Source organism: Cydia fagiglandana, chromosome 14, assembly GCF_963556715.1.
Source record: "Cydia fagiglandana chromosome 14, ilCydFagi1.1, whole genome shotgun sequence".
NCBI lineage: Eukaryota > Metazoa > Arthropoda > Insecta > Lepidoptera > Tortricidae > Cydia > Cydia fagiglandana.
The window spans coordinates 3,499,171-3,512,146 of record NC_085945.1 but is presented as its reverse complement, the minus strand read 5'-3'; the positions used below and the strand labels follow the sequence as shown (position 1 = coordinate 3,512,146).

The window sequence follows — 12,976 nt, the reverse complement described above, 5'->3', positions numbered from 1 at the left end:
GTGACCATGATTGTAGAGAATTAAATTTGCCCTCGCCAAAAAGTTAAAAAATAGGAAAAAGTGTGAATGTTTCACCTAAATACGACGGTGATCGATCAATTATCAGTTACTGAGTGTGCAGGATTAGTCCTGCTCACGTCTCATGAATCACCCTGTATATATGTTTTAAGATTTAGTTTATAACTGCATGCTACATGTGCTCTGTAGCTATTTGTGTGCCATGTGGCGAAACATAGTGTTACTATATTATACATGTAAGACCTACTGTTGTACATACCTATGTTTAACAAATAAATAATTTGGAATTTGGAATAATTTGGAATTAGAAGTTATTTAAAAAGTTGATGTAATACTTACGGTGTTGTTAAGAAACGTCTCCGTTTCCCTGTGCCATATGATCCTCGGCTCCGGCTTGGCTTTCACCAAGCAGCTGATGCTGTACGCCGAGCCATTCAGTAGGGTTATGTTTTTATCGCCATCGATTTCTACTTCCGGCTTTATTAGAGCTATTATTTGGACGGAATCTGACACTGAAATAAATATGTCCGACATTTGGTTATCATCAAAGAGTTCTTAACTGTAAAAAGTTAGATAGCCTAAGAAATATTCGTGTTTCGGACTTGACAGCTGATGTAAATGGCGCTGTACGGCTCTGGTTGTCAAAAGATGACAATTAACAGTAAACGCCGTAGAGCGCCATCTACTTCAACTGACTAATTCGGGGCACGATTTTTCTTAGACTTAGACAACTCTTAGCAACTTTTTGGTTATAATGTACTCGTAATAATAATATAGTAAGTAGTACTTCTCATTTAATTTCGCTTTTAACTAAAGTTGTGGTTGTTGTTTAGAAGTCGAGAAACAATCTATTTTGTATCAGAAAAGAGCGCTTCAAATATCAAATAAAAATAAGGTATCAAAAAAAACGAATGTTCCAAATTCAGAACACCGGGCATATGAGGCTTACCATTATAATCACCTTTCAAAGCCGAACAAGTCCAAACCCCATCTCCATCGACCTCTCTTTCCAACACAGCATTAACGCTACCATTGACCGAGCGTCTCTCCACCACAGCGCTATTATATAACCACTGAATCTCACTGCAATGTTCGGCTATACATACTAGTTGTATGGAAGAGTGCACGACTCTTGGTAATGTATGCAGCCCTAGTAATGTAACTGTGCTGTTGTTGTAGTTTTAATACTAACCTTTATAATCTCCTTTCAAAGCCGAACAAGTCCAAACCCCATCTCCATCGACCTCTCTTTCCAACACAGCATTAACGCTACCATTCACCGAGCGTCTCTCCACCACAGCGCTATTATATAACCACTGAATCTCACTGCAATGTTCGACTATACATACTAGTTGTATGGCAGAGGGCAGGACTCTTGGTAATATATGCAGCCCTAGTAATGTAACTGTGCTGTTGTTGTAGTTTTAATACTAACCTTTATATTCTCCTTTCAGAGCCGAACAAGTCCAAACCCCATCTCCATCGACCTCTCTTTCCAACACAGCATTAATGCTACCATTGACCGAGCGTCTCTCCACTATAGCGCTATTATACAACCACTGAATCTCACTGCAATGTTCGACTATACATACTAGTTGTATGGAAGAGTGCACGACTCTTGGTAATGTATGCGGCCCTAGTATATGCGCTGTGGGTGGAGTTGCGATCGTTATGGCGAGAGATTTTGATGCTTGGCCACCTGAAAGCAACAACGAGAGTTTAGACCAAGAACCTGCAGCGATTTTGATAGCCCACGCAGTACAAGTGTTATTTTAAACGTCAAACTTCTATGAATGATGACGTATAAATAACACTTGCACTGCGTGGGCTACAAAATCGCTGCAGACTTTTCATGGTCTAACTCTACTTACGTTTTCAAAACAAAGATGAAAAGCAAGCTGCAAAAATGCATGGACATATTGTGAATGAAATTCCTTTAGAATAGAATAGTGGCCATGTACATTTGCAGTTGAGTGTAACATCGTCATCACTATTAACTGACCAACTATACCATAATGCTGAGACATAGTGTTATCAATTATGCAAAATTGAACCCTTTCAGTTAGCAATTATAAGATCAAAATCATAGTGGCAAATAATGAATTTGCCAATTGTACCTAAAGGTTAGTTTTAATAAACCAATATATAATATAATAAAATATTGTTTTAATAAACCTGTCATAGATACGGTAATTACACATTTTTAACCCTTTGAACGTCAAACGGCGCATCCATTTGCCGTGCCACTGACGCCACGGGGGTCAAATTTAGTTTTGTGAATAATATTAATGCCAACCTAAAAGTGGGATATTTTTCAGTAGATTTTCATCAAAAGACGATCGACGTCAAATGCCGTCTTTGGCGTCGTTGTCACGATTTTGCGTCAATTGCCGTCTCCAAAAGGCTATGTATGATTTAATATTATCTAAAACCTATAGCTTCGTTCCCATTATTTTCGACTATAGTACAAAAAGTAGCTAGTATGCTGTAGTATACCTTCATGAGCAGCTTTACACGAATAAACTCCGCTATCCTTTTCCTTTGTGTTCTGAATTACTTTATTAAAGTGGTAGACTCCATCGCTATGCGCTATCGCCTCCACGTTTAGGTACGTTTCTGAAAATATTAATAGTACATTGTTAACCAAGGGATAAGGCACTCATTTCTGCCGAGGTAGTTAGCCAAGTCCGAGACTGAAATGATGCCTTTCACCCGAGTTGAACACTATGCTTTTTATTTAGAATACGAGGAAAGTAAAATGCATGTGTTTTTTTACGAAACATGACTTTTAGATGTATATTTTTTTTATACTTTTTCTTGCGGGTACTTTCAATTAACAAATCAGCTAAAAGATGGAATGTGGAGTTAAATAAATATTAGAACGGAAATTGCATACCTAATAAATCCATTTAAACTAAATTTAAACTTCGAAATTAAAATGCTCTAGTGCAGACACGTATCACTTTCTGCACACTTTTTAGAACAACAATGAATCTCTTTCAGAAAATGAGAAATGAAAAAGCTATATTTTATTTCCCTGTCGCTCTTAGCAGAAAAATAGCCAATATTATTGTCCGGCGAAAGGATAGATCTAATAAGGCTGGTTTTAGTGTCAAGCGGACCGTCCGTGCGGATCGCTCCGCACCGCCAAATGGTATGAAAATGTTGTCCGCTTTACTCTTTGTCCGCGTGACACAAAAACCGGCCTAAATAAGTATAATTGGAAATTTGTTATACCTACCGTTTTGAGAGTTAACCCCGGTGAACGTGAGCTGATATGTAGTCAAAGCAATCTCGGATACCACAGAACAGTATATTGACAGATCTTCTCCCGCCATCAACGTTTCACTGCTGGCCGACATTGTTACTACTGGTGGTTCCGCTGGAAATTAATTGTAATATAACATTGGATTTAGTTTTATTCGCATTACTCGTGGAGTTTTGGAGCGGTACTTGAATCTTTTTAACTACAACAATGTTTTTCCATAACCTAAAATTAAATAATCCTTTTTAAAGCCATTTGTCAAATCTAAAAATGTCACACACGCACCCCAACATTATTAGCACAAGCGAGCCAATATAAACCTTAATTGAAAGCACGAAGGTAGCTTTGGCTTTGCGTGCAAGTGTTCTTGGGGCTGAGAAGTGTGGGCAAAATAACTCATGGCTATGGCTATGACGTTGTGGTAGTAATTAGTGAGTTTTGCTTGTCACCTGACAATTTAGTCTATATTAAATATTGTCGCTGTTGAAAGTGTTCTAATTAAAAGTCCCTAAGTAATTCAGAATGAGTTTTTGAAAGACTATTGAGTTACCTACCAATTAATTCCACTTCAGTGGTGATTTGCTTCACGCCCGCCACGTTTCTGGCCGTGCAGACGTATGTGCCAGCATATTCCTCGGTCATATTCTTTATTATATACTGAACCGATGTACTCTGTCTGAAATAGCACACGAGTTAAGACTAGACCTGCTAGCATGTTGCGTTCTCGCGCGCGACTCCATACATCGCTGCGTCTTACGTAAGCGAACAACTCGCGAACGAAACGCGGCGCGGCGCGGCGGGCCTAAGGCGTTCGCGTTCGCAACGAGATCGCCCACGTAGGACCCTTCTATAGGTATCAAAGGATTGATTCTCCCCGCGCCGCATCGCTTCGCGTTCGCGTGTTGGTCGCCTACGTAGTACGCTGCGTAACGCAACTTTAAAGTATAGACTCGCGTGCAAGAACGCAACTCGTGCTAGCAGGTCTGATGGTAAAAGCTAAGAAGATGTCACAAGCGTTTTGTTGATTGGTGGTAACAGGTTGCATTCATAAAGAAATTTGACTTAAATATAACCCCGTTGCTGGAACTTACAAGCTAGAAATCTGGGGTTGAATTTTCGTGCCGTCTTTCATCCAAAACACGTTTACGGGCACCAAGCTCTCCACATCGCAATTAAATGTCACTGTATCATGTCGTAAGGCACGTATCTGAAATATAAGTGATACCTAATTAAAATGCAGAATGAATTTATACATAAAGTAAAAATGACTGTTAAAAAAATTAGGCACAAAAAAAAAACCAAGAACTAATTATTCACGGGTAGGGTCGGTATTTTGGATATAATGACTGAACTAGTGTCATATCAGCGAGTAGCGATCGGCGAGTTTCTTTTGCGAGTAAGGGCCGACACAGACGGACTGCAATTTGTATTGGAACTGCACGCCAACTGCAACGTCAGCGTGCAGTTTCCATACAAGTTGCAGTTAGATTGCAGTTCGTTTGTACCGGCCCTAAGAGTTTTCTCTTAGAGAAAAGTACTAGTCTGCAGTGTGAATAGAGTATCTTAGACAGCATTCAATGATTCTGCACATACATTATTATGTATCTTATTATATTGCTGGTCGCTTTAATGGCTATGCTAATGCTATTGGACTGAAGCTTAATTTTGAGAAAATTACCTTTTGAGGAGCCGTCAAATATGGAACATCTGTAAATAGAACAGAGGTCAATTAACATTTATATACTTAACTATTTTATAAATGCAGTCACCTATCTATAATAATATGTATGTTACTCTTAGAAGGCCGCAAAAATATGTGACATGCTCTTATGACTCTACAAATAATAGACCGCGGGCCATGCAGGAACAGATTTCCATGACCAATCGCCTCCCGAGTGATAACTCGTATAGTGGTTAACGACTATGTATGATGAACCCTCATGGACGTCAGCTGCCGCTCCGTTGGTGGGTTGAGGAATAGCAGCCACCGAAACATGTAAAAAATAAAATAAATTTTTCATCGCCTTCGCTGTGTAGCATAATTATTGCAGGTAAGAAAAGGCTCAGAAAATAAATGGAAGATTGTAATTCACCTGGAGGCTTTGCTTGAATAGCCGTTGCGCCGACTCTTCGTATTTCTTGTCCGTCTTCGTCTATACCGTTTACCTAAAAATAATTTCTAATTTAATACCAGTTAGGAGAAAAAAATAACCTACGATGTGTGCAATTATTTCATTGTGTTCTATAATTGTTATATTTTATTTTAGTCTGACTGGCTTGCCCGCCTTGCCTTCGCTATATAAAAAAAACTATAAGGGATTCCTGATACCTAGCTGACTACGCAACCCTACAAATGATTACTCACCGCAATATAGAATAAATCGTCAGGCGGAATGAACGCCTCAGCCAAATATATCTTATTGGCGGCATCCACGTCTTTCAACGGTAACTCAAATAGCGTCTTTCCCTCAAGGCTGAGGATCTCAGCATGAGACACTTGAACCGATTTATCTATATGAGTCAATGATAGCATCATGAAATTATAAGCACCTGAAAACAAGAAAAACACATTATCATAATCATTCCTTATTGCATTCATGTACAACATTAAGTAGGACAACGAAGAATGTTTCTACTTAATCTACCTATATCAGGGATCACCAATCTTTTTGACCCGATGGACATGGCGAAACCTTTGAATTTTGGGCCTCCTGCTTTCTTACCACGAGTCAAAAGTAAGGCCGAAGGTTAAACACCCCTTGTTAGATACCTACTTAGTCTCTTGTGCCAATAAATGCCAGGTTTTCATAAACCGCTTTCAAACTATGTACAAAATTTCTTAGGCACATTTCTCGTGTTCACTGCCTCTCCCTACCCCTCCTGTATTCCTCAGTAGTACTCTTATGATCTCACTACTTTTTACACCGTCCTATGTTTGGAAATTGCGCTCGAGAAATGTGTCATAGGAATTTGACGTTTATGGTGGCATTACCACACCCTGCTGCTTGCTAAATCGGTGCAGAGATAGCTGAGATAGCTAAATCTGACTATATTTATCTTATCACCTTGTAGCGGCCTGTAACTAGTCTCCACGGGTGAGCCTGGTCGCTGTACGGAGAACCCGTGGTGGAAGGTCAGGTTAGACAGCCCCACCACCTTAACCGAGTGCTCCGCTTCGCTGCCTACAGTTATTGACCAGTTCCCAGGCTCAGGCTGCAGGACTTTCACCACCTACATAAAAAAATAAATGTTTCTTTAAACCAAATTCAAATTCAAAATATACTTTATTCATGTAGGCCTAGCAACAAGCTCTTATGAATCGTAATTAATCTTAATCTAATTATTAGAGCGAATTTATTGATGTTAATATTATTCCATAATAACATTGGATATACAGATCAAATTTAACACTAAGAATTTCACAAAAGGATCGTCGTCGTCGAAATTTTATCGGTGCCGTGTGTGGTTGCCTTGACGAGTGGAGAAAGACAAGACTTTTGTTCAGCACTTTCAGCAGTAGAACACCATAATATGACGTTAGTGTTAGACTTTATATTTGGATTTTTTTTTTCACACTGGCCTAAACAGAAATTAGCTAAGGTACTGCCCTTAGCTAATTTCTGTTTGGCCCAATGGTTGACTGGTAGAGAATGCCTCAAGGCATTAAGTCCGCCTTTTGTACTTTTTACTTGTGCTTGTGCAATAAAGTTTAAAATAAATAAAATAATATAAAACCAAGTAGGTATAACTTACCATAATTTCTGCCAAGTCTAAAGTGGTAATCACTTTGGGTGGGCCTGTCAATTGTTCCCCGGTGGGGCTGAATACTTGGATCTTAGGCTTGGAGCCCGACACCGACACGGTGACTTCGTCAAGCGAGCTATCCACGGGTATCTAAGAAACATAAAAATGATTATGCCCATGAGACCATCACACTAATTATAATTAATGCTTAATAATCTGCAAGTGTAAAGGAGATAAAGCCTACACTCTACTTGCGACATCTGTTATGGAATAGCCGAACTACGGTGTGTGTAGCTAGGCGGAAGGGGCTGTCCATAAATTACGTCATCGAGTTTTGACGATTTATGACCCCCCCCCCTTCCCACCTAAAATCATCCAAAAATCATGCTTCGAATGACCCCATTTCCTCCTACTTCATGCTACCATCATCCTATGCCCAGACCCCCCCCCCCCTAATTTGAAATGACGTAATTTATGAATAGCCCCCTTGACGCTAGATGGCACTATCTTCAAAAGTAAAAATCGTAGCGTAATTTAGACATTTATCTCCTTGACTTTAAAGTTCAAATTATCGTAACGGAATCGAGGGCTCAAGATCTCTTTGGAAATCATCCTTTGTGTGGTCAGCAATCATCCTTTGTGTGAATGTTGGCAAGAGCGGTTTTTATAGTAGGTAATCCAGGCTTATGTCGAATGATGTTCCACAGTTTTTTGTTATCCGAGAGGCTCGAGCAGTCATCATCTTATTAAATAAAATATTTAATCAGATTATAGTACTTATTATGTACAATATTAAATGAGTATTTAGCGTGCCTACCTCTCGTGTATAGTTGTATCCCGCCGGGTTAGTGACAGTGCCTAGGTTAACCGATCTGGCTTTGATTGAACTCCTTACAAAATCTAAAACCTGAAAATAGATACAGTAAATGGAGAAGTTATGAAGAAGAAACTCAAGAACAAAAGAGGAAATAAGAATAACACATAAACTAGAAAGTCGGTTTACTAATTCAAATACAGGATAGAATCGACACACCGCCACAGAATAAATAATAGTACTAGGTACAGAAGACTCACTCTCTAACAAAGCTCGTCTGTTACGATCAGGACAGATATGACCGCTAGGTGGCGACAGCGCCACGCGCGGCTTATGGTTAGCCACCAAAATTGGTGTGGATCGGATGTACTTCTAGCTACCTGTAGCAAAGCGACGAAATCGCGAAGTGAGCCACGCCTGACACCGCTTTATATGATTGACAACAAAAGCGATGTTATATTCCTCGATAAAACTTCAGCAGGGACGTTATTTCCTCACAAATCTAATTAATATCGTGTTTTATTTATTTCACAGCAAGAGCGCTCACGACAGGAAATTAAAATCGAATTGATCTACTCGAACCTTAGAGCATTTAATAACTGGAGTCGTCTTTAAGAGCTTACAGCTTACCCCTCTGCCGAAAAACTTGCACAACTTTTGTATTGACTGACATGGCTATTTGTAGGTACGTTACGTACAAATAGCAATATATTTGACGTCCCCTCCCCCGCAAAAATCGGCAGACCGTTTCATACAGAAAATGACAGCCGTGACGTCCCATATAACCATTCCAGTCGCAGAATCATCAAAGTGGTAACTAAATGTCAGATGTGTCGTAACAGAGTCCACACAATGTGTCTAGAATTGTTTCGAAACAAAGTGTCGTCGCCGTGTGTACACTTTTCCGTAACAAGGTGTCGACACATTTGTGTGCACTTTGCGTGCGGTTTGCGACTAAATCTGACAGCAAATTTGTGACAGCAAATGTCAATATAAAATACCTCTTGAAAACCAAGGTTTGTCAAACTACTATTAGTGTCTCGTGTGCTTGTAATTCTAGTAAGTCATCATGGGCGATGCGAATGATAAAAACCGGGCAAGTGCGAGTCGGACTCGCGCACGAAGGGTTCCGTACCATAATGCAAAAAAAAAACAAAAAAAAGCAAAAAATAAGCGGTCACCCATCCAAGTACTGACCACTCCCGACGTTGCTTAACTTTGGTCAAAAATCACGTTTGTTGTATGGGAGCCCCATTTAAATCTTTATTTTATTCTGTTTTTAGTATTTGTTGTTATAGCGGCAACAGAAATACATCATCTGTGAAAATTTCAACGGTCTAGCTATCACGGTTCGTGAGATACAGCCTGGTGACAGACGGACGGACGGACGGACGGACGGACGGACGGACAGCGAAGTCTTAGTAATAGGGTCCCGTTTTACCCTTTGGCTACGGAACCCTAAAAATCGACCAAAACCATATAAACACCCAACACCCGTCAACCTTTTACAGAAAAGTTTTTAAAGAAATGCAATACGCTACTAGGTCAGGCAACGAATGCTCAATAAAGTTGTAGAGGGAAATGCTCGGAACACAATTTTTGACTCCTTAACTTGGTTTGGACAAGTTAGGAGGTGAACATATCAAAAGTCCTCGGCCGTAGCCCTTGAGCGGGGGGGAGAGAGGGGGCTTTGAAGGTCCCATTTTCCGGTTTTTCGATTATATCTCGGAAACTATGCATCTTAGCGACATGGCCACTTATACAAAATGAAAGTTAATTTAATTTGTTACAAGTTTCTTCAGTCAATTTTTTCGATATGTTGAATAGTTTTTGAGATATCCGCTCTTGAAAGTTTATTTAGGGCTCTCAGTGTTATCTTGATATATTACATCAGTGAAGGTGCTAGGCCGTGTATGGTATCGTTTTCGTATAAATCTGGGTTGCTGAATCCATTTAAGGTATCACATTGACACCATTCCACAAAATTAAAAAAAATCTTTTTAGGGTTCCGTACCTCAAAAGCAAAAACGGAATTCTTATGGGATCACTCGTGCGTCTGAATACACAAAATAGTTCTTTACCTATAGATGGCAGGAAAACCTATTAGAAATGTGCAGTCAAGCGCGAGTCGGACTTAATGTACGGAACCCTTAATACGCGAGTCCGACTCGCACTTGGCCGGTTTTTTTTAAACTCCTCTTGACGCTTACCGCTGAACCGATTTGGTTGAAATTTGGTATAGAAATAGTTTGCGTCCCGGAACAGGACATAGGATAGATCTTATAACCAAAATCATCTTTTGAAGGTGTGAAAAGTGGCGTGGAAATTTGTACGGGAAATCAATAACCGCTGAACCGATTTACATTAAATTTGGGATGGTCTACATCTTTGATTTAGTTAAAAATGATAAAAAAAACATGACTTCCAACCTAAACTTAAACAGTATTAACTTCAAGAAGTCAATTCTGAATTCCCCTCTACACCTCATTTCACACCTTTAAAGGATGATTTTTGAGATAACTTATTATGTCCTGTCTCGGGACTCAAAATATATGTATACTAAATTTAAATTAAAACTGTTCAACAGTTTAAGCGTGAAGAGGAGTTTAAAAGAAAGTAAGTTTATATGTTTTTACTTTGGAATGGTGTCAATGTGATACCATAACTAAATTTGGTACTGCGCATTTATACGAAAACGATACCAAACATGGCCTCGTAGCTTTACTGTTGTAGAAGTCAAAATAAAATTGAGAGCCCTAAATTCTTATTACTTGACCAAACTTGTGTAGAAGGAAAAGGAAAAATAAAAGTCTTCGGCAGGAATATAAGACACAAATATATTTTTTTTTTTTGCGTTACTATTTCAATCATCAAATATTTAAACATACCTTGATTATGTTATTCTAGTGAGATCCTCATAGATAAACAAAAACATTTACTTAAAAAATTACAAGGTCGAAATGTCACGGAACTTGTGAGAGTAATATGTGAAAAATAAAAACTTTTATGACAAAAAAATCTGGACACAATTTAAGAAGCATCCAATTGCGTCGAGGAATCATCTGTATTTTTGCTTGTTTCATTACCTCCTCGCTTCTTTTTTTGTCCTTTGTATTCTGTAGCAATTTGTTAGATCTGAAAATAAAGATAACTTGCGTCGTCACGGATGTCGATTTATAGGTTTTAGGGAGTGCAGAATTCGAAAACGATGATCATTTTATAATCCAAGATGGCGGCTACGTATTTTGTCATAAAAGTCGTCATAAATATCGTTTTATAGGTTTTAGGAAGTGCCGATTTCGAAAATGATGACCAGTTTGGAATCCAAGATGTGTGCCGTGCACTTTCTCATAAAAGTCGTCATGGATATCGTTTTATAGGTTTTAGGGAGTGCAGAGTTCGAAAATGATGACCATTTTGGATTCCAAGATGTCTGCCGTGCACTTTGTCATATAAGCCGTGAGTAAATGATGACCATGACCAACAAAACGACAGCCATGACGACTTTTATGACATACTGCATGGCTGCCATTTTGGATTCCAAAATGGTCATCATTTTCAAAATCAGGGCCCCCTAAAACCTATAAAACGACACCCATGAAAACTTTTATGACATAGTGCATGGCCGCCATTTTAGATTCCAAAATGGTCATCATTTTCGAAATCAGGGCCGTAAAACCTATAAAACGACACCCATGACAACTTTTATGACATAGTGCGTGGCCGCCATTTTGGATTCCAAAATGGCCATCATTTTCGAAATCTGCGTCCCCTAAAACCTATAAAACGACATCCATGACGACTTTTATGACATAGTGCATGACCGCCATCTTGGAATCCAAAATGGTCATCGTTTTCGACATCTGCGCCCCCTAAAACCTATAAAACGACACCCATGACGACTTTTATGACATAGTGCATGGCCACCATTTTGGAATCCAAAATGGTCATCATTTTCTAAATCTGCGCCCCCCAAAACCTATAAAACGACACCCATGACGACTTTTATGGCATAGTGCATGGCCGCCATTTTGGATTCCAATATGGTCATCATTTTCAAAATTGGGGCCCCCCCTAAAACCTATAAAACGACATCCATGACAACTTTTATGACATAGTGCATGGCCGCCATTTTGGATTCCAAAATGGTCATCATTTTCGAAATCTGCGCCCCCCAAAACCTATAAAACGACACCCATGACGACTTTTATGACATAGTGCATGGCCGCCATTCTGGATTACAAAATGGTCATCATTTTCTAAATCGGGGCCCCCTAAAACCCATAAAACGACATCCATGACGACTTTTATGACATAGTGCATGGCCGCCATTTTGGAATCGATAATGGTTATCATTTTCGAAATCTGCGCCCCCAAAACCTATAAAACGACACCCATGACGACTTTTATGACATATGTAGTGCATGGCCGCCATTCTGGATTCCAAAATGGTCATCATTTTCGAAAGCGGGGCCCCCTAAAACCTATAAAACGACAACCATGACGACTTTTATGACATAGTGCATGGCCGCCATCTTGGAATCTAAATTGGTCATCGTTTTCGAAATCTGCGCCCCCTAAAACCTATAAAACGACACCCATGACGACTTTTATGACATAGTGCATGGCCACCATTTCGAAATCCAAAATGGTCATCATTTTCTAAATCTGTGCCCCCCAAAACCTATAAAACGACACCCATGACCACTTTTATGACATAGTGCATGGCCGCCATTTTGGATTTCAAAATGGTCATCATTTTCGAAATCGGGGCCCCCTAAAACCTATAAAACGACATCCATGACGACTTTTATGACATAGTGCATGGCCGCCATCTTGGAATCCAAAATGGTCATCATTTTTGAAATCTGCGCCTCCTAAAACCTATAAAACGACACCCATGACGACTTTTATGGCATAGTGCATGGCCGCCATTTTGGATTCCAAAATGGTCATCATTTTCAAAATTGGGGCCCCCTAAAACGTATAAAACGACATCCATGACGACTTTTATGACACAGTGCATGGCCGCCATTCTGGATTACAAAATGGTCATCATTTTCTAAATCGGGGCCCCCTAAAACCCATAAAACGACATCCATGACGACTTTTATGACATAGTGCATGGCCGCCAT

At 39.5% G+C, this 12,976-nt stretch overlaps 1 protein-coding gene across 1 annotated transcript in view; it reads right to left on the bottom strand.

The window, feature by feature from the left end:
- Positions 1–12,976, bottom strand: part of LOC134670886 (hemicentin-1-like) — a 50,640-nt gene that overhangs the window by 26,163 nt on the left and 11,501 nt on the right. Inside the window, exons 5-16 of the mRNA XM_063528699.1 lie at positions 7,845–7,934; positions 7,037–7,177; positions 6,349–6,514; positions 5,649–5,833; positions 5,377–5,449; positions 4,962–4,990; positions 4,375–4,490; positions 3,838–3,959; positions 3,260–3,400; positions 2,515–2,634; positions 1,454–1,717; positions 358–530 (exon numbers count right to left, since the gene is read on the bottom strand). Of these exons, the coding sequence (XP_063384769.1) occupies positions 358–530; positions 1,454–1,717; positions 2,515–2,634; positions 3,260–3,400; positions 3,838–3,959; positions 4,375–4,490; positions 4,962–4,990; positions 5,377–5,449; positions 5,649–5,833; positions 6,349–6,514; positions 7,037–7,177; positions 7,845–7,934 (1,620 nt within the window). The remainder of the gene's footprint in view (positions 1–357; positions 531–1,453; positions 1,718–2,514; positions 2,635–3,259; positions 3,401–3,837; positions 3,960–4,374; positions 4,491–4,961; positions 4,991–5,376; positions 5,450–5,648; positions 5,834–6,348; positions 6,515–7,036; positions 7,178–7,844; positions 7,935–12,976) is intronic.